The sequence below is a fragment of the Saccharomyces kudriavzevii genome (assembly GCF_947243775.1).
Source record: "Saccharomyces kudriavzevii IFO 1802 strain IFO1802 genome assembly, chromosome: 1".
Taxonomy (NCBI): domain Eukaryota; kingdom Fungi; phylum Ascomycota; class Saccharomycetes; order Saccharomycetales; family Saccharomycetaceae; genus Saccharomyces; species Saccharomyces kudriavzevii.
In genome coordinates, this window is record NC_079272.1 from 115,596 (window position 1) to 135,852 (window position 20,257).

General features: G+C 41.0%; 11 protein-coding genes across 11 annotated transcripts; 7 read left to right on the forward strand and 4 right to left on the reverse strand.

The window, feature by feature from the left end:
- Positions 1 to 517: 517 nt before the first annotated feature.
- Positions 518 to 2,407, forward strand: TPD3 (protein phosphatase 2A structural subunit TPD3; the record flags this gene model as incomplete). Its single annotated transcript, XM_056231381.1, has 1 exon — positions 518 to 2,407. The coding sequence occupies one exon, from the start codon at positions 518 to 520 to the stop codon at positions 2,405 to 2,407; it is 1,890 nt and encodes a 629-aa protein (XP_056085859.1).
- Positions 2,408 to 2,517: 110 nt separating this feature from the next.
- NTG1 (bifunctional N-glycosylase/AP lyase NTG1) lies at positions 2,518 to 3,717 on the reverse strand (the record flags this gene model as incomplete). Its single annotated transcript, XM_056231492.1, has 1 exon — positions 2,518 to 3,717. One exon carries the CDS (start codon positions 3,715 to 3,717, stop codon positions 2,518 to 2,520), a length of 1,200 nt encoding a protein of 399 aa, XP_056085860.1.
- Positions 3,718 to 3,878: 161 nt separating this feature from the next.
- SYN8 (syntaxin) lies at positions 3,879 to 4,625 on the reverse strand (the record flags this gene model as incomplete). Its single annotated transcript, XM_056231603.1, has 1 exon — positions 3,879 to 4,625. The coding sequence occupies one exon, from the start codon at positions 4,623 to 4,625 to the stop codon at positions 3,879 to 3,881; it is 747 nt and encodes a 248-aa protein (XP_056085861.1).
- A 236-nt stretch (positions 4,626 to 4,861) lies between these two features.
- DEP1 (Rpd3L histone deacetylase complex subunit DEP1) lies at positions 4,862 to 6,037 on the forward strand (the record flags this gene model as incomplete). Its single annotated transcript, XM_056231714.1, has 1 exon — positions 4,862 to 6,037. One exon carries the CDS (start codon positions 4,862 to 4,864, stop codon positions 6,035 to 6,037), a length of 1,176 nt encoding a protein of 391 aa, XP_056085862.1.
- A 285-nt stretch (positions 6,038 to 6,322) lies between these two features.
- Positions 6,323 to 7,507, forward strand: CYS3 (cystathionine gamma-lyase CYS3; the record flags this gene model as incomplete). The annotated part of the gene is made up of 1 exon (XM_056231825.1): positions 6,323 to 7,507. The coding sequence occupies one exon, from the start codon at positions 6,323 to 6,325 to the stop codon at positions 7,505 to 7,507; it is 1,185 nt and encodes a 394-aa protein (XP_056085863.1).
- A 239-nt stretch (positions 7,508 to 7,746) lies between these two features.
- On the forward strand, positions 7,747 to 9,645 carry SWC3 (Swc3p; the record flags this gene model as incomplete). Its single annotated transcript, XM_056231936.1, has 1 exon — positions 7,747 to 9,645. One exon carries the CDS (start codon positions 7,747 to 7,749, stop codon positions 9,643 to 9,645), a length of 1,899 nt encoding a protein of 632 aa, XP_056085864.1.
- Positions 9,646 to 9,743: 98 nt separating this feature from the next.
- MDM10 (Mdm10p) lies at positions 9,744 to 11,225 on the reverse strand (the record flags this gene model as incomplete). Its single annotated transcript, XM_056232047.1, has 1 exon — positions 9,744 to 11,225. One exon carries the CDS (start codon positions 11,223 to 11,225, stop codon positions 9,744 to 9,746), a length of 1,482 nt encoding a protein of 493 aa, XP_056085865.1.
- Positions 11,226 to 11,414: 189 nt separating this feature from the next.
- Positions 11,415 to 12,194, forward strand: SPO7 (Nem1-Spo7 phosphatase regulatory subunit SPO7; the record flags this gene model as incomplete). The annotated part of the gene is made up of 1 exon (XM_056232062.1): positions 11,415 to 12,194. The coding sequence occupies one exon, from the start codon at positions 11,415 to 11,417 to the stop codon at positions 12,192 to 12,194; it is 780 nt and encodes a 259-aa protein (XP_056085866.1).
- Positions 12,195 to 12,477: 283 nt separating this feature from the next.
- On the forward strand, positions 12,478 to 13,083 carry FUN14 (Fun14p; the record flags this gene model as incomplete). Its single annotated transcript, XM_056232073.1, has 1 exon — positions 12,478 to 13,083. One exon carries the CDS (start codon positions 12,478 to 12,480, stop codon positions 13,081 to 13,083), a length of 606 nt encoding a protein of 201 aa, XP_056085867.1.
- Positions 13,084 to 13,270: 187 nt separating this feature from the next.
- ERP2 (Erp2p) lies at positions 13,271 to 13,918 on the reverse strand (the record flags this gene model as incomplete). The annotated part of the gene is made up of 1 exon (XM_056232084.1): positions 13,271 to 13,918. One exon carries the CDS (start codon positions 13,916 to 13,918, stop codon positions 13,271 to 13,273), a length of 648 nt encoding a protein of 215 aa, XP_056085868.1.
- Positions 13,919 to 16,205: 2,287 nt separating this feature from the next.
- Positions 16,206 to 20,087, forward strand: SKDI01G0670 (uncharacterized protein; the record flags this gene model as incomplete). Its single annotated transcript, XM_056232096.1, has 1 exon — positions 16,206 to 20,087. The coding sequence occupies one exon, from the start codon at positions 16,206 to 16,208 to the stop codon at positions 20,085 to 20,087; it is 3,882 nt and encodes a 1,293-aa protein (XP_056085869.1).
- Positions 20,088 to 20,257: the final 170 nt, after the last annotated feature.

Sequence of the window (20,257 nt, forward strand, 5' to 3'; positions counted from 1 at the left end):
GTACCAATTCTGTCCTTTTTGTTCTTGGTCTCTTCGGTTTTCAAAGAAAATTCTCTCAGGTATATATGTGTATACTATTATATATAGTTTCCTTACTTATTCCCAATATTGACTACATTAGACAAATGCTACTAAACGCAGCTGATCGAGACTAAAATATAAAAACATGCATATTGATATATAAAAACGCATTGAACCACTCTTAATTTGCGGTTGAGAATGGCGGAAGTTCAAAATTGAGAATAATCGATGAACTGTTCATTAACAAACAGCACTTTGACTCTTCTAGAGCTTATTATTGCTGATATATCACTCTCGACGGAAATACCCGGAATGCCTTTTGGCAGGGACAGCGAAAAAGGTGAAAGAATAACAGGAAAAAGTGTTAGGGAACCACGAAGGGAGAACCTAAATGAAGGTAGTTAGCAACAACACTAACGTGGAATCAATTTCAGCAACTGCAGCAACTGGTATCGGATCATCAGAGAATAATTGAGCGGTCAAACAGGAGCTAAATATGTCTGGAGCAAGATCAACAACGGCCGCTGCCGTACCCCCGGCTGCAACAACATCAAACTCTAAGGATTCAGACGCAAAGGATGGGCTATATCCCTTGGCTTTGCTAATGGACGAATTAAAGCACGACGACATTGCTAATAGAGTGGAGGCGATGAAGAAGTTGGATACCATTGCATTGGCTCTCGGCCCTGAGAGGACAAGAAACGAGCTGATTCCCTTTTTAACGGAAGTTGCGCAAGATGATGAGGATGAAGTGTTTGCCGTCCTTGCCGAGCAATTAGGGAAGTTTGTTCCTTATATTGGTGGTCCTCAATACGCGACAACTTTATTGCCCGTATTGGAAATTTTGGCGTCTGCAGAGGAAACCTTGGTCAGAGAAAAAGCTGTAGATTCTTTGAACAATGTGGCTCAGGAACTATCTCAAGAACAGCTATTCAGTGATTTTGTTCCCTTGATTGAACATCTAGCCACTGCGGATTGGTTTTCTTCAAAGGTTTCTGCTTGCGGACTTTTCAAATCCGTCATTGTTCGAATCAAAGATGATTCATTGCGGAAAAACATTCTAGCCCTGTACCTGCAGCTCGCTCAAGATGACACTCCAATGGTGAAAAGAGCTGTCGGTAAAAATCTACCCATTTTGATCGATCTGTTGACCCAGAATTTGGGGCTATCCACAGATGAAGATTGGGACTATATCTCTAATATCTTCCAAAAAATTATCAACGATAGTCAAGATTCTGTCAAATTTTTGGCTGTAGACTGTTTGATTTCCATCTTGAAATTTTTCAATGCTAAAGGTGACGAATCTCACACTCAAGATTTATTAAATTCTGCGGTAAAATTGATTGGTGACGAAGCATGGAGAGTACGTTATATGGCAGCAGATAGATTTTCTGAGCTGGCTGCACAATTCATTTCCAGCCAAGCGTATATTGATGAATTAATACAACCATTTTTGAATCTCTGTGAAGATAATGAAGGAGACGTGAGGGAAGCCGTGGCCAAACAGGTGTCTGGATTTGCCAAATTCCTAAATGACCCTTCAACCATATTGAGTAAGATCTTACCTGCCGTACAGAATCTGAGTATGGACGAAAGCGAAACAGTGAGATCTGCTTTGGCTTCCAAAATCACAAACATTGTATTGTTATTAAATAAAGATCAAGTGATTAACAATTTTCTTCCGATTTTACTAAATATGCTAAGGGACGAGTTCCCCGATGTGCGTTTGAATATCATCGCGAGCTTGAAAGTTGTGAATGACGTAATAGGCATCGAGCTGTTGTCAGATTCTTTGTTGCCCGCCATAACTGAATTAGCTAAAGATGTGAATTGGAGGGTTAGAATGGCCATAATTGAATACATCCCCATCCTGGCAGAACAATTGGGTATGCAGTTCTTCGATCAACAATTAAGCGACCTGTGTCTTTCATGGTTATGGGATACCGTTTACTCCATCAGAGAGGCTGCAGTGGATAATCTGAAAAGATTAACAGAAATATTTGGTTCGGATTGGTGTCGTGATGAGATTATTTCGAGACTACTCAAATTTGATTTACAATTACTGGAAAATTTTGTCTCCAGGTTCACAGTACTATCCGCTCTGACTACTTTGGTGCCCGTGGTTTCACTAGATGTCGTTACAGAACAGTTACTGCCCTTCATTTCTCATTTGGCAGATGATGGTGTTCCAAACATTAGATTCAATGTAGCCAAGTCCTACGCCGTGATAGTCAAGGCTCTGATTAAGGACGAGGCCAAATATGATGCATTAATTAAGAACACGATTCTCCCCTCTTTGCAAACGTTATGCCAGGACGGAGATGTCGATGTAAAATACTTTGCTAATAAAAGTTTGGTAGAATGCCAAGAACTTTTAAAGAATTGATACTAGTACAAATATATACATACATACACGCGCGCATGTATACCTTAATGAATAAAAGACATACATGGTGATAACACGGCTTCTGATTTTCTTTCTTTTCTCTCAAACGGTCAGTCTTCCACTTTAACGGGAATATCGTCTTCCAATTTAACCAAAGTTTCTTTATCTGTTTCCCCTTCGTGTTCATCATCAGATGCCACACCCACGTCCAATTCGGGGTTTCCCTCCAGGTACTTGACCCATTTCGGATAACTCATAATGTTTTGCTGGATTTCCTTGTACAATTGCGACTGCAAATCCCAATCTAGGGAATTTCTAGGGTCACTTGGTGGCAGGAATTTCGACAGGTCGCTAACGTTTCTTGACTTCGTGATTATTTGCCCAAAGCCGACTAGCAACCCGTTGATTTCCGTCCAAAGACCCCTAGGCAGCCAATTTTGTAACTGAATTCTTGTTTGATCTGGGTTCTTGCATTTTTGCGGATCGACCCATTTCCAAATCTTGGTCAACCGGTCTACATGAACGTCGACGCATATACCTTCAATTTTGCCCCACGCCTTTTGTAACGTCAAGTAAGCCATCTTGGGCCCAACACCGGGCAGGGCCAACAGTTCATTTATGGTGGCTGGAACATCACCCAAATGCCGATCTTGGAGGATCTGACAAGTGGACAGTACATATTTGGCCTTTCTTGTATGGAACCCGACGGAATGAATCAATTCGTCCAGTTTGCTCTCACTGATTTGCAAAACGGCCTCCAATGTCATACCTTGCTCGACATGCAGTTCGTCCATGCAATATCGCATTATGTTGTACATTGCCATGGCGGTGACCTCGTCCTTTGTCTGCGATGACAGCATTACGCCAAGCAGTACCTGTAGTCTGTAATCTCTCGGCGATATAAGTTCTTTCGAGAGACCGCACTTCGAGGCAATCGTTACTGGGATGGAGGACCCACCGACGATATCGACAGGTGCCAGAATTTTGGACCTCAGCACCCTCATTCTAGCGTATGTTTCTTGAAACTTGTAGGGGACCTTTGTCGAGGCCGGGGTGAGAAGGATCGAGGAGTCCAACGGTTTGGACCACCTATCGGGAACATTCCCGTTTCTGACCACGATCCACTCGAAGTACTTCTCGTTTGGTAGCGATTTGACCCAGTCGATATCCACGGGCTGGGGGACGACCTCCTCTTGCTTGATCTTGGTCCGCTTCTCAGCGAAGAATTCCGACTGTGAGCCAGTTTCAGTCTTTACCAGCGGTCTTTTCCTCAAAATAGCCATAGATGAAGGCTTACAGATCTTTTGCATATACGTATTATTCTTGGCTATGGAGTATATATACCTACAATCATGACAAGTCATTAAGAGGGAAGCAGTATAAAAATAAAAATAAAAATGAAAAAAAGGCTCAAAAACAAGCTTCGAATTTCGAACTCACGCTGCCTAAACCAACACAACAGAACACTACACTACAGTACCAGCAGGAGCAACAAGAGCACCACTATCAGCACGAAGATGATGAGGCAATTGCCGTTGTCCTTGAACCTGGAGCTGTTGAAGCCATGCATGGAGCGAGAGGCCCTGTTCAAGTTCCTACCGTTATTATCGACCAGGTTTTCCAAATCCACCAGCAGCGAGTCGTTCTGAGAGACTATCTCGCTATTCAGATCCATGGAGATGCCGTGAGTCCTCTCCATAGACTGCGACAACGTGCCCAAGTGAGAATCCTGCTCCAAAAGCTGCTGCTGCTGGTCGATAAAGAGTTCTTGATTGGAAATCATGGGCTGTGGCTGTGGCTGCGGCTGCAATGGCTCATCCTCGTATGCGATATGTGTGGAGGACAGCGGCGACTCCTCCTCTTGTTCATCGTCATCCCTATACATGACTGTAAGCTCCTCGTCGTTCTTGAACCGTACCTTTTTCAGAGAGTCTCTGGAAACCTCACCAGCACCACCGGCAGCCGGTCTTTGGAACCTGTACAACTCCTTGTCAACGGCCGTATCAGGGATTCTGTCCAGGGTGGCATTGTACCGCGAGACCAACGTATCGGGGGTCGCACCCTTCTGCAACGACTCCAGTATAGAGCTCAATTGCCGTTTCAAGGCAATGTTATCATTCGAGGTCGGGGTGAGGTTCAACACCGACACAAGTCTTGTTCTTTCTTCGACCAGATCGGACAGCTGGTCCAGTTCGTAACCCAACTTCAACACATCCATACCGTGGGTGCTTGCACATTTATTTGTGCTCGTGAACCGGTCTCTGCACCGGGCCGGTCCTTCTTGTATGGTATCGTCGACCTTTGTTTCTTGTCCTTTACTGTTTGTTCTTTCGGGTGATGAAAGTTGTGCTGGGAAATTTTATTCCCAAAGAACGATTTTGGAAAATAAACTCGAAAGTGTGTAGCAGTTCAAGTGAAACACAGAAGCCAGAACAGAGACATCGATCGTGGCAGATGAGTCACCACACACCACAGGGAAGTGAACAGGCCGCTGCGAAGGAACAAGACATCGATCAAGAAAGCGTGTTGAGCAACCTTGACTTCAACACGGATTTGAACCACAATTTGAACCTATCGGAATACTGCATATCCAGCGACGCCGGAACAGAGAAGATGGATAGCGACGAAGAGAAGTCGCTGGCCAGCTTGCCAGAGCTGAGGTACGCTCCCAAGCTATCCAGCTTGGTGAAGCAAGAGACGCCCACCGAGGGCTCGAAAAGACCACACGAGGAGGAGGAGAAGGAGCCGGAGGACAACAAGAAGATGAAAGTGACTAAGGAAGAGGACGCGATGGAGGCCAAGGAGAAGAGTGCCGATGTCAGAGACGAGCAGGGAGACGAAGGCGACAACGAGGAGGAGAACATTGAAGAGGAGAACGAAAACGACAACGAGCACACAGCACCGCCCGCGGTGGTGATGCCCTCGCCGATCGAGATCGAGGAACAGAGGACGACTGCCTTGAAGGAGATCACCGACATCGAGTACAAGTTTGCGCAATTGCGCCAGAAGCTGTACGACAACCAGCTGGTGCGCCTGCAAACGGAGCTGCAGATGTGTCTCGAAGGGTCGCATCCAGAGTTGCAAGCGTACTACTCGAAGATCGCCGCGATTCGCGACTACAAACTGCACCGAGCGTACCAGCGACAGAAGTACGAACTGTCATGCATCAACACGGAAACGCTCGCCACCAGGACGTTCATCCACCAGGACTTCCACAAAAAGGCCACCGATCTGCGAGCCAGGCTGCTTAACAGAACCACACAAACATGGTACGACATCAACAAGGAACGCCGCGACATGGACATCGTGATCCCGGATGTCAATTACCATGTGCCCATCAAGCTCGACAACAAGACGCTGAGCTGCATCACGGGCTACGCCAGCGCAGCGCAGCTGCGCTACCCTGGCGAGCCCGTGGCGGAGGACCTGGCCTGCGAGAGCATCGAGTACCGCTACAGGGCCAACCCAGTTGACAAGCTCGAAGTCATTGTGGACCGCATGAGACTGAACAACGAGATCAGCGACCTCGAAGGTCTGCGCAAATACTTCCACTCTTTCCCAGGTGCCCCCGAGTTGAATCCCCTGAGGGACTCCGAGATCAACGACGACTTCCACCACTGGACCCAGTGACCCACCACCACACCGCCTTTCTTTGTTATTCTTAAATACGTTGTAACTCTACGTAATACCACCCTTCATTACTAATATACACCAATCACGTGCTTTCAGCCGGCTGTGGCGCCACATTTTTTTTTTTTCATCCAGAAAATCCTCGAGGAAAAGAGAATATTTCAGTTATATAAACCAAAAGATGCCCGAACATGTAGAGTTGGTGCTGGGTGAGATCCTCTCTTGGATGTCCAATTGAGCATCGCACACCGCCTCCCCCACATACACCAACACCAAAAAAAAAACATGACTTTACAAGAATCTGATAAATTTGCTACCAAGGCCATCCATGCCGGTGAACACGTCGACGTTCACGGATCTGTCATAGAGCCCATCTCTTTGTCAACCACTTTCAAGCAATCCTCCCCAGCCAACCCCATTGGTACTTACGAGTACTCCAGATCTCAGAACCCCAACAGAGAAAACTTGGAGAGAGCTGTGGCCGCTTTGGAAAACGCCCAGTACGGGTTGGCCTTCTCCTCCGGGTCTGCCACCACCGCCACCATCTTGCAATCGCTTCCCCAGGGCGCCCATGCGGTCTCCATCGGTGACGTGTACGGTGGTACCCACAGATACTTCACCAAGGTCGCCAACGCCCACGGCGTGGAGACCTCGTTCACTAACGATCTGTTGACCGACCTGCCCCAATTGCTGAAGGACAACACCAAGCTGGTTTGGATCGAAACGCCAACCAACCCTACGTTGAAGGTCACCGACATTCAAAAGGTCGCAGACCTTATCAAGAAGCACGCCGCCGGCCAAGACGTCATCCTGGTCGTCGACAACACCTTCTTGTCCCCATACATCTCCAACCCATTGGACTTCGGCGCCGACATCGTCGTCCACTCCGCTACCAAGTACATCAACGGTCATTCGGACGTCGTGCTCGGTGTCCTGGCCACTAACAGCAAGCCATTGTACGAGCGCCTGCAATTTCTACAGAACGCCATCGGCGCCATCCCATCTCCCTTCGACGCTTGGTTGACCCACAGAGGTTTGAAGACTCTGCACCTACGTGTCAGACAGGCTGCCCTCAGCGCCATCAAGATCGCCGAATTCTTGGCCTCAGACAAGGAGAACATCGTCGCCGTCAACTACCCGGGCTTGAAAACCCACCCCAACTACGACGTCGTGTTGAAGCAACACCGTGACGCCCTAGGCGGTGGTATGATCTCCTTCAGAATCAAAGGTGGTGCTGAAGCCGCCTCCAAATTCGCCTCTTCCACAAGACTCTTCACGTTGGCTGAGTCTCTGGGCGGCATCGAGTCCCTGTTGGAAGTGCCCGCTGTGATGACCCACGGTGGCATTCCAAAGGAGGCCAGAGAGGCCTCCGGTGTTTTCGACGACTTGATCAGAATCTCCGTCGGTATTGAAGACACTGACGATCTTTTGGAAGACGTCAAACAAGCTTTGAAGCAAGCCACCATCTAATCCTCAGCGCTGCCACCGCGGCCCAACTTCTAACTACGATAAAAGAAGAATCCCCTTTATAAATTTATATAATAATATACTATACTCTGAATATCCATTATTACTGTGCAATATCGTGTCACGTGATTTTTTTCTTCTTCTTCCATTCTTTAAAGGAAAGGTTATATTATATAATGGCTTCTTTAGTGCATTTATACATGGAGACATACGCATACAGGCCCCGCTGCAGAGAAGTGAGAATGCCCGCTGTGTTGAGAACGAGGTCCAAGGAATCCTCTCTGGAGCAGAAGCCTGTTACCAGAACAAGAGCCAGATCGAGAAGAGGTAAGCGTGGCCGTGGAGACGATAATGATGATGATGATGATGAGGAGGAGGAGGAAGAGGAAAGTGACGGCGGATATGACGAAGTTGGCGGTAATTACGACGAATACGCGTCAAGAGCAAAGCTGGCCAACAATAGGCCCTTCGAAATAGTCGCGGGTTTGCCCGCTAGTGTGGACATGCCCAACTATAACTCTTCGCTCACCCATCCGCAGTCGATAAAAAACTCTGGGGTGCTTTACGACTCTCTGGTCAGCTCCAGAAGAACCTGGATTCAGGGCGAGATGTTCGAACTGTACTGGCGAAGGCCCAAGAGAATCGCCAATGAGGCTGCGCCCACCGCAGTGGAAAGCCTAACGTCCGGTGGAATTCCCTTGATACGAGATAAGATGCAGAAGATGTGCGATTGCATAATGAGCGGAGGTCCCCACACCTTTAGGGTCAGGCTCTTCATACTGAAAAATGACAAGGTCGAACAAAAATGGCAGGAGGAGCAGGACTTGAAGAAAAGGGAGAAAGAATTGAGAAGAAGGAACGACGCAGAGGCCAAGAGATTGCGAATGGAGGAGAGGAAAAAGCAACAACTGCAGAAGAAAATAGCCAAGGAGCAAAAATTGCAATTGCAAAAGGAAAATAAAATGAGGCAGAAGTTGGAACAGGAGGCCTTGAAATTGAAAAAAAAGGAACAAATGAAAAAACTAAAGGAACAAAATAGAAACAAGCAAGGTTCACCCTCCTCTTCCTCTTCCTCCTCCTCCTCCTCCATGCATGACCCAAGAATGATAATGAATTTGAATCTGATGGCCCAAGAGGATCCCAAATTGAACTCCTTGATGGAAACCGTCGCTAAGGGTCTAGCCAACAATGATCAATTAGAGGAATTCAAGAGATTCATTGAGATTGCGAAAAGAAGGTCCCTGGAAGAAAATCCAATGAATAAGCGTTCTGCCCCCGCAACGGCACGCCCTCGAGCCTCCTCTAAAAGTAAAGATGCACCGGGGGCAAACCGATTAAACTCGATAACTTTGGTAAAAAGCTCAAAACCTCCTGCCACAGACTCTGAACAAGAGAAGGATGATGGCGCTAAAACAGAGAAAAAACAGCCAAAAGAGGAAAAGACAACGGCTGATCCAGCAGAAATAAGCATAAAAGTAGAAGAAGACGTCAAGCCAGAGAATTCGCAAAAGAAAGAGGACGCTTCCACGGTACCGAAAAGGAAAAGAAGAAAGAATGCAATAAAGGAGGATAAAGACATGCAATTGACTGCATTTCAGCAAAAATACGTTGAAGGTGCGGAGATCGTTCTGGAATACCTAGAATTCACTCATTCAAGGTACTATCTACCCAAGAAATCTATAGTAGAATTTTCGGAAGATACGGGCGAGGTGCTACTATCTTGGATCGTCATACATAATTCTAAGGAAATCGAGAAATTCAAAACTAAAAAACTGAAATCCAAATTGAAAGCTAACCAAAACCCGCCCGAGGGAGGCATCAAGCAAGACTCCAACCTCGAGAAGGAACCAGACTTTAACCCTCTCTTTGAAGAGGATTGTCCAACCCCATTGTACTCCCCCATGACGATGAAGTTATCCGGGATTCATAAAAGATTCAACCAAATTATTCGAAATAGCGTCTCTCCCGTGGAGGAAGTTGTCAGGGAAATGGAAAAAATTCTACAAATCGGTACTAGATTGTCTGGTTATAATCTATGGTATCAATTGGATGGATACGACGATGAAGCTTTGAGCGAAAGCTTGCGCTTTGAACTAAATGAATGGGAACATACCATGAGAAGCAAGAGACACAAAAGGTAACGTACCTTTGATGACATTACGATTATACACGTTGTACTATTTACTTTTTCTAGTTTTTTTATATCAGGACTTTTTTTTCTTTCTTTAAAAATCATTAATCATGTCGAGTATTGGAATTGTATACCAAACTTCGCCGGGAAAACTGGTATATTATTATCTTCCGTATCAACCGCCGATATTGATACTCCATCATTATCCTTCTCGTCGTCGGATGAAGCTCCTTGAGAACTTTTAGTAAAGACTAGTTCTGTCCCAGCAGATATCAAGAATCCCCTCCATTTGCCTTCCCACAGTAGTTTTAAAGTTCTATCACGTAATGAGGTACTTAGCTTCCAAACACTGGTAAAGTTGGAATTAGTTATTTTCTTGTCAAATTTTTCAATGGTGGATCTTTCCTCGTCTATTTTCCTTAGTGACGACGAAAATGCGTATGTCAAGTCATTTAGTAACTTTTGCTTATGATCAGGTATATCTAATGAGGGTGCAGTGTCGTTATCAACCGTACTCAGATTCGGTACATTTTCATGCAGTAATTTAGTTGTTCTCCTTTTAGGATTTTCACCCGCCAGCTTAGGCGGGATTGGCTCCAATGTATTGCTATTATTGGCGTTGCTCCTGGGCAGATGATGCTGCTTTTGCCAAAATTCACAACCAAATGAAAGATTCGACTCAATAGAATAAAGATTGAAATCATACTTGGCACAAAATGTGGAGTTTGTCCCCGTTTTGGCAGCATACGTGGAAGATATATGACCAAACAATGGATTCCAAGAGAGTGTTAAAGTTAAGGGCCGTCCCGTGTTGGTGGAATGCGTATAATATCTTAAAGTTGTCGAACAACCGGGACTTAAACTAACTAACCCCAACCAAAATTCAGCGCCAAGTGACAACGAGGAATTGTTGTACAATGAAGTATTAAACTTGGATGGTGTGGTAAGGAAATTATGCAATATTCTGTACCCACATAATAGATCGCTAGTGGAGAAAATCCATTCTTGTAGATTCCGATGAGAGTCTGTTTGGAAGTAGCATGTTAAAACATTTAAGTTCTCTTTGAAACTACTGACTCCTTTGAGCATGAGCTGGGTTTGTGGAGTGAGCCGTTTTATTATCATTGCCTCCAAATCTGAGCTTGGATAATACATTCTACCATAATAAAGAGATTTCTTCACAAATTTCGAACTATGAAGTAATTTCTTCTTAACCTCGAGGTCATTCACGTCAACGCTCACTGAGTTACTACCATTGCTGCTGAAGTTCAAATTCGGTTGCAACTGCCTATATGTTTCAGTGGCATCCTGTAATGGGACAACAGTAGAGTTGCGCATAAACTTCTCCAATTCCTGCGCGTCAGAGTATAAATAACTTAGGGAACCATTTATTCTCGATCTTGTGGAGAAATCTAAGGAATTGAATGTATTGGGAGTGGATTTATTGGATATCTGCAAGTGAATTGCTGAGGGAATTTGGAAATCCAAAAGTGTTCTCGAAGTTGCCGTAATATCCTCGTAGCTATTTTGCGTACTCCAATGGGTACTCTGATAAAATGCCCTCAGAACTTGGTCCATATAGGGCAACATCGAGGGAGCCTTTATCTGCTTGATCCTTTTTTCAATGTATATTTGCTTTGTTCTTCACTCAACAATAAACAAAGTCAAGGCAATTTTAATTAATAATTATTCTTAAAAGAAAAGATGCGAGATATAGCGAAAATCCATTGATTAGACATAAAAAGAGGAAAGATAGTGGAAAGCTAAAGAAAAGGGGTCATGGAGCCAGAGAGCATAGGTGATGTGGAGAACAGTATCCAGGATGATAATGGCAGCGCAATATCCGGGCCTCGCAAGCGTTCTGGTAGCAAGACGTCTAGTGCTAAGAACATACGGAATTCCAGTAACATCTCCCCAGCGTCGATGATTTTCAGGAACTTACTGATACTGGAGGATGACTTAAGACGCCAAGCTCATGAACAGAAGGTACTAAAGTGGCAATTTACTCTATTTCTGGCCTCTATGGCAGGTGTAGGTGCATTCACCTTTTACGAGCTATATTTCACCACAGATTATATCAAGGGCTTCTATAGGGTTATTTTACAGTTTACACTCTCTTTTATTTCAATTACCGTAGTTCTTTTCCATATTAGTGGGCAATACAGAAGAACCATTGTCATTCCAAGAAGATTTTTCACCTCTACTAATAAGGGGATTAGACAATTCAATGTGAAGCTGGTCAAAGTGCAGTCTACATGGGACGAAAAATATACAGATTCCGTAAGATTTGTGAGTCGATCCATTGCTTATTGCAACGTTTATTGTCTTAAAAAATTTCTCTGGCTTAAAGACGATAATACCATCGTGAAATTCTGGAAAAGTGTCACAATACAATCTCAACCGAGGATCGGAGCTGTGGATGTAAAATTAGTGCTTAACCCCAGAGCATTTAGTGCAGAAATTAGAGAGGGATGGGAGATTTACAGGGACGAATTTTGGGCGAGAGAGGGTGCAAGAAGACGCAAGCAGGCGCATGAACTCCGACCAACTTTAGAGTGAAAGAGTAGAGGGAGTCACTTCTCCCGGATAGAAGGGCCTATCCACCTATGTAAAATTGTATCCACCTATATACACATACAAATTATATCCTATTTGTAATTGGAAGTGAAGTTGTTGTGTCGTGAAATTTTTGCAAATTCGCCATACCACCACATTTGAGTTTTCCAACAAGTATTAGGAAACCCAGGGGTTGCTGAAATTGGATAAACAAGAATTTTAAAGGTATACCAGTAGAAGTTCAGAAAGGCAAGGAGGAGAAGCGAGGTATAGTACGTGCATAAGTATGACTTTATCTTTTACCATGCAGCGATTGATGTTTCGTAACCTGAACGCTGGGAAGCACATGTTCAAGAGAGTTCCCTTATGGGGGCCCAAGGGTAGCATAAAGCTGGGAATGCCCTTAGTCCGGTCTATTGGGCTAGCCAGTGCTGGTGTAGCCGCCGGTGGGGTTTTCTTGGTGAATTGTAAACCTTCTAGGTTGATATTCAATGATTCCTTAAGTGGAGCTGCAAAGCAAAATAGCCTTCTGGAACCCTTGGAACCAAAGCTGAACAATAGTGCGGCTATCACGGAGGAGAGAAGAAATAAAATAAGTAGTCACAAGCAGATGTTTTTAGGATCATTATTCGGCGTCGTTTTAGGAGTCACAGTGGCTAAGATATCTATTTTGTTTATGTATGTTGGTATTACAAGCATGCTGCTATGTGAATGGCTGAGGTACAAGGGGTGGATCCGAATCAATTTGAAAAACGTTAAGTCTGTTATTGTTTTAAAGGATGTCGACCTGAAGAAATTACTTATTGATGGATTGCTGGGTACAGAATATCTGGGTTTCAAAGTGTTCTTTACATTGAGTTTCATACTATCAAGTCTAAACGCCAATAAATGAGCCAGCTGGACAACCGGAAATAGGTAGGGTTGTATGGTTTCAAATTTTATGCTTTTATTTTTGATATTCCGTTTATCCTATACAGTAATTATACATAAGCTTGAGGAAAAGAAAATATGTACTTTGAGAAAAAGCTTGATCGTATTTTATTTTGCCTGTATATATTCTTTTATGAATATGAAAGTCCTCAGACGTAATTCTTTTGACGACCGGTGAAGAGGAATTGGATAAGTAGGACTTGGGCGATACTTATAACGGCAATGATTATCATGACTAAAATAGATAACCAAGCCAATCTTGATCCGGTCGAGTTGACAGTCGACATGTTTCTCCATTCCCTAGCTCTCAAGTAGTCCAAGGCCTTAGTGATTCTTTTCAGGTTTCTATCGATTTCTTCGATGGCGTTGTCGGCAATAATGTCGTCAGTGTTAACTTCAACTTCGGGTTCGTCAGTCAAAGTCTTCTCCTTTTCTAGTGTAATCTCCACTTTTTTCAAAGCCGTACCATAGTTATTGGCAAAACAAAAGGTGTACTTTCCTACTCCGAATGATTTCACCAAGAAATCAGAGTATTTCTTTTGCCTTTCGCTAGTAATCGCACCTCCATCAGGAGCAGTAATATCGAAATCAATCTCAAAATTACCACCGGTTAGAACTTGGTAACCGACGGCGAGAGCATCATCTTCAGTGAGCATGTCGTAGTATAGACATTCCTTGCTGAATGCTGGCAGAGTGATAGCCACCGGGGCATAACTGGAAGATGCATACACTAAATTGACCAACGCCAAAATGAGAACAATGAAGAAAGAAGGTAGAGCAATTGTAGATCTAAACATGCTTTTCTTTTTTAGTGAGTGGGCTCTACTAGTGGTCTTATCCTACCGTGATCACTTGGTGCGGAATTGATGATGTCGATCCCTAATGTTAATGAATCGAAAACGCTGCAGGTTCTATTAGTTTTTCACTTTTGCCAGTGCAAGTTTTGGCAAAATGTAGTTTTCGTGTTTCGGGACACGTCGTTGGAAAAGTACCGAATAAAGTACAGTAAAATACGAGTAGTGTAAAGGTCAAAGGCTTTTCTGGGAAGGGCTCTATGGTCTATGTTCTCAAATCAAAGGAATTGGTGGGTTCGAGGTTATATATACTTTAGGCACGGTAGCTGATTTAAGTACGTGTGGGGCTGGGTGCGAATCTTGTAGCAAATTGTTGGGATTTCTTTTCCGATAAAGGGGATAATGTTGGAACAAGTAGGTTCATCATTATTCACATAACTAGTCATCATTACTATCTGAAGTACTCAGATTGTATTCTAAAGTGTACTTCGTATATGTTACACAGATGTCGTATCTTTGGTAGGATGAAGGAATGCTAAACGAGCTGTTCAGAGAGTTCGGTTAACTGAAATCAAAGATCCATTAATTGAACATCAACTTGGAATTTATATATAAATGATATGAGTCGTTACATTGAACTTATGGTAGATTCCCTAGGTTATTATTATATTGAACATATTTAACATGTCCAATCGGCGTGTGTTTTATATACCTCTCTTATATAGTATAAGAAAGAGTTCTGCTTTTTATTCTTAATTAATACTACTAATTATCAACATGGCGACCCCAGTGAGGGATGAGACAAGAAATGTTACTGACGACAACATTTCTACGCAGGTTCAATCTAAAGTCAAAACGATTGATACTGTTCACAGTGCTCAATTATCAATAAAAGATCTTTCTATTGAAGATGACCAAATGGAAGAAGATTTGAAGGAATTAACAAAGTTTAAACGTATTCTGAATGTTTTAAGACAAGAGGAAGAAAAGCTTTCAAAAACGGATGACGTTAGAACTGTAGTCAAACAAGTGTTAGAAAACAGTGAAACAATTGAGAAGGTCAAAGAAAAAATCCAAAAGTTAATAAACAGGATAAAGGCAAAGGAACTTGAGAAGATTACTAATATCTTACATGCTCAAATCGATGCTACTGGAACCTATTTCTTGTTCGATACGCTCACCTTAAAAAACAGGAAGTTTTATCCGAAGGATTCGATTTTTTATCATAAATTGAGTAACATTGGAAACGTTCCTATCTTCTTAAACAACTTTCAGCAATACATTAAAAAATATGAATTTGATGATGTTTTTGATAAGGATATTCAAAACATTGATCCTCGTGAAAATGAAATCTTATGTAAGATTATCAAAGAAGGACTTACTGACAGCTTAGATGTCATGAACACATTCACATCCGACATTTTTAGAATCATTCATAATCTAAAAATTAAATATCAGAACATTTACGACTTAGAAAAAAGATCACAGGCTTGGAAGAAGGTCTTGGTTGACACAACATGTAGAGATTCTGAACTATTAATGAATGAACTTCAAAAATTGGTTTTAATGGAAAAATGGGTATTTTCAGAATGCTGTCAGAACTGTCCAAACCTTGCAAAATACTTGAAGGAAGCGATTCTGGGAACCTTACATGAATCCCTGAGAAATCCAGTTAAACAACGTTTGTACAATCATGAAATTGATCAGAACATGAGATACGAAGAATTATTGGTTAACACTGTTATTGAGGCAGTAAGGGATTTGGGACCTATCAGTTCTGATCATATAGAAAAAGACTGCAGATATTGTAAGTCTGTCTTCCACAGTTCAGTAAACTGCAAATTGAAGCCAAACAGAGAGCTTAGGCCTACCACGTTCAGCTACTCAAAAGGTAATTATTCGCAAGGTTCAACCCAAAAAGAATACACTAAAACTGGCACAAACCCAGTCAAAACCTTTGAAAAAACAAAAGAGGAAGAACAAAAAGGGTTCAAACAAAAACCTAGTCATTATTGATACTGGTTCAGGTGTCAATATTACGAATAATAAAAATTTGTTACACGATTATGAAGACAACAAAGAAAAAGTGAAATTCTTTGGTATTGGAAAAGACAACTCAGTTCCCGTTAAAGGATCAGGATACATCAAAATAAAATGTAATACAAACGATGATTACTTATTAACTCATTATGTTCCTGAAGAAGAAACTACAATTATCAGTGGTTATGAGTTAGCTAAAGAAACCGATCTGGTTTTAAGCAAAAACTATTCTACCTTGGAAAACAAGGACATGAACATTAAAACTCATGTAAAAGATGGAATTATTCACGTAAAAATGGATGACTTAATTGATCATCCTCCACATGATTTTAAAATCAATGCAATACAACCAACTTCCTTTAAAAAAATAAGAATGAAGCCCAAAATTATAAGCTTAAAAGATGCTCATAAACGAATGGGACATACGGGAGTTCAACGAATTGAAAACTCCATTAAACATAGTCATTACGAAGAAAATATTGATTTAATTAAAGAACCAAATGAATTTTGGTGTGAAACTTGTAAGGTTTCAAAAGCCACGAGAAGGAACCATTATGCTGGATCCATGAACGAACACAGTATCGATCATGAACCGGGTTCATCGTGGTGCATGGATATCTTTGGTCCAGTATCAAACTCGAACTCGGATACGAAAAGATACATGCTTATTATGGTTGATAACAATACAAGATATTGCATCACCTCCACACATTTTAACAAAAATGCTGAAACTATCTTAGCACAGATCAAGAAGAATATTCAGTATGTGGAAACACAATTTGACAGAAAAGTCAGAGAAATCAATTCAGACCAAGGAACTGAATTTACAAATGATCAGATAGCAAAATATTTTGTTTCAAAAGGAATTCATCATATTTTTTCCGCTACACAAGATCATGCTGCCAACGGAAGAGCAGAAAGATACATCAGAACCATTGTTACTGATGCAACAACCTTGTTAAAACATAGTAACTTACGTATTAAATTTTGGGAATACGCAGTAACATCTGCTACCAATGTACGCAATTGTTTAGAAAACAAGACCACAGGTCAACTACCCTTAAAGGCGATCTCTAGTCAACCTGTTAAAGTGAGATTCATGTCCTTCTTACCCTTCGGAGAACAAGGAATAATTTGGAATCATAAACACAACAAACTAGAACCATCAGGACTTAGTGCTATAATATTATGCAAAGATCCTAATAGTCATGGATACAAATTTTTTGTACCATCTATTAAAAAAATTGTCACTTCAGATAATTACACAATTCCAGACTATGCAGTGGATCCAATATTAAGGAACACACAGAACATATACCTAGATGATCAAAGTAGATCAGATACCTTCAATGAAGCAGAAAGCTCAGATGCTGTTTCAAGATTATATGATGCATTGGAAAATTACGAAGATGATCATAAACGAGTTACACTACTTACAGACTTGTTTACCACAGAAGAATTAGCTCAGATCGAAGTTAATGCTAAATATCCATCTCCTAGTGATAATCTAGAAGGAAATTTAGACTACGTCTTCGCTAACATAGAAGAATCAGAAGAAGATGAATACGATCATGTGACAAACATGGATATAGATTCAGATCTTCAATTAAAAGAAAAGATCACTACTGAAAGCGATCGAAACAAAATAAATAAATCAAGTACTACTGATGAAGATATCCTCGATGAAAATGTTTATAGAATTCCCACGGCAATACAAGAAAATCTTGTTGGAAGCCAGAATACTATAAACATCAATAATGATGGTAATATTGCTAGCAGAATGCAAAGGAAGATCAGTGGTAATGAAATAAACTACAAAGAATTATCAGATGATGAGAGCGATTATAGTTCCCATCATCCTACAACTGACTCAGTTACAGTTACAAGAAAAAATAATAAAACAGATAGTGTAATCATAGAATCACAACAGGAACGATCTGTTGAACCGTCTGTTGAATCAGTTCATGACACAGTGCCTCTTGAAAAAGGGAGCATTGAAAGAAACGTTAAATTTCGAAGTCCAGAAAATGAAGTTGATTTGAAAACAAACGATATGAACTTACCTATAAAAACGGTAGAACGCGTCAATAATTATCATACTGATGATTATTCAACAAACAATGAAGACAATAATGATGGTGAAAATCATCACCCGACCCCGCTTGAGAATAGTGTGGACAACAATAATAAGGCAGGGACATTAAACGACTCTAATGAAAATAATTCATCAAAGGAACAGAATGAAAAGCTGGTAAAATCGGAACAAAGTAGTGAAACTCAAGAGTCAAATACTACGTTAGAAACCTCAATTACCACAACTGAAACAGATGACGCATCAAGAGCAATTGCTGATAAAACTGCATTCTTGAGTAAAACATTTGGTTCCTTGAATAGAAAAAGAAAGAGACACGTTGAAAACAATAATCCTGCTGGTCACAAATTTGAAAGAGACAAAAAACGTCTAAAGAAAAATAGAGTTAAATTAGTTCCAGATAATACTGAAACAAGCTCAACACCGAAAATTAGAGCCATCTATTATAATGAAGCTATTACAAAAAATACAGATCTCAAAGAAAAACATGAATACAAACAAGCATATCATAAAGAATTGCATAATCTCATAGATATGGAGGTTTTTGATATGAAAATCAAGTATAACAGGACAGAAATTCCTGATAAATTAATAATTCCCACAAATACAATTTTTACAAAGAAAAGAAATGGTATTTATAAAGCAAGGATTGTGTGTAGAGGTGATATTCAGACACCTGACACTTACAACGTAATAGCTACGGAATCCTTAAATCACAATCATATTAAAATCTTTCTAATGATTGCGAACAACAGAAATATGTTTATGAAAACTTTGGACATCAATCATGCGTTCTTATATGCTAAATTGGAAGAAGAAATATACATTCCGCATCCACATGACAGGAGATGTGTAGTTAAACTCAATAAAGCATTGTATGGTCTTAAGCAGAGTCCTAAAGAATGGAACGACCATCTAAGACAATACTTGAATAGTATTGGATTAAAAGATAACACTTATACTCCAGGATTATATCAATCCGAGGATAAGAATCTAATGATTGCAGTTTATGTTGATGACTGTGTTATTGCAGCAGATGATGAACAAAGATTGGATGAATTCATAAATGAACTAGAAAGTAATTTCGAACTGAAAATTACAGGGACCCTAATAGATGATGTACTTGACACAGACATATTAGGAATGGATTTAGTATACAACAAAAAACTTGGTACTATTGACTTAACATTAAAGTCATTCATAGAAAGAATGACTGAAAAATACAAAAAGGAATTGGAAAAGGTTAGAAAAAGTTCAATTCCACATACATCGACTTACAAAATAGACCCTAAGAAGGATGAACTCCAGATGTCTGATAAAGAATTCAGACAGGGCGTTTTGAAGCTACAACAATTACTAGGTGAACTAAACTACGTTAGATACAAATGCAGATATGACATTGAATTTGCTGTTAAAAAGGTAGCTAGATTGGTAAACTATCCTCATGAACAGGTTTTTTACATGATCTACAAAATAATTCAATATCTCGCACGGCATAAAAACATTGGAATACACTATGATCGGGATCTTGATAAAGACAAGAAAATTATCGGTATTACAGATGCTTCAGTAGGATCAGAATATGATGCACAATCAAGAATTGGAGTTATAATATGGTACGGAAGGAATATTTACAATATTTATTCCAACAAAAGTACAAATAGATGTGTATCCTCAACTGAAGCAGAACTTCATGCAATCTATGAAGGTTATGCAGACTCAGAGACACTGAAGGCAACCTTAACAGAACTAGGAGAAGGAGATAATAGAAACATTGTCATGATCACTGACTCGAAACCCTCTATTCAAAGTTTAAACCGTAGTTATCAACAACCTAAAGAAAAATTCACTTGGATAAAAACGGAAATAATAAAAGAGAAAATCAAGGAGAAGGTTATAAAACTGTTAAAAATCACTGGCAAAGAAAACATTGCAGATTTACTTACAAAACCAGTATCAATCTCTGATTTTGAAAGATTCATAAAAGTATTAAAAAATCAGATAACATCACAGGATATTTTGGCCTCAACAGACTATTGATAACTAATTAATTAAGGTCTCAACACACAGCGGATATCTGTTGAAGTACAATAATATATCTTTAAGGGAGCATGTTGGAACAAGTAGGTTCATCATTATTCACATAACTAGTCATCATTACTATCTGAAGTACTCAGATTGTATTCTAAAGTGTACTTCGTATATGTTAC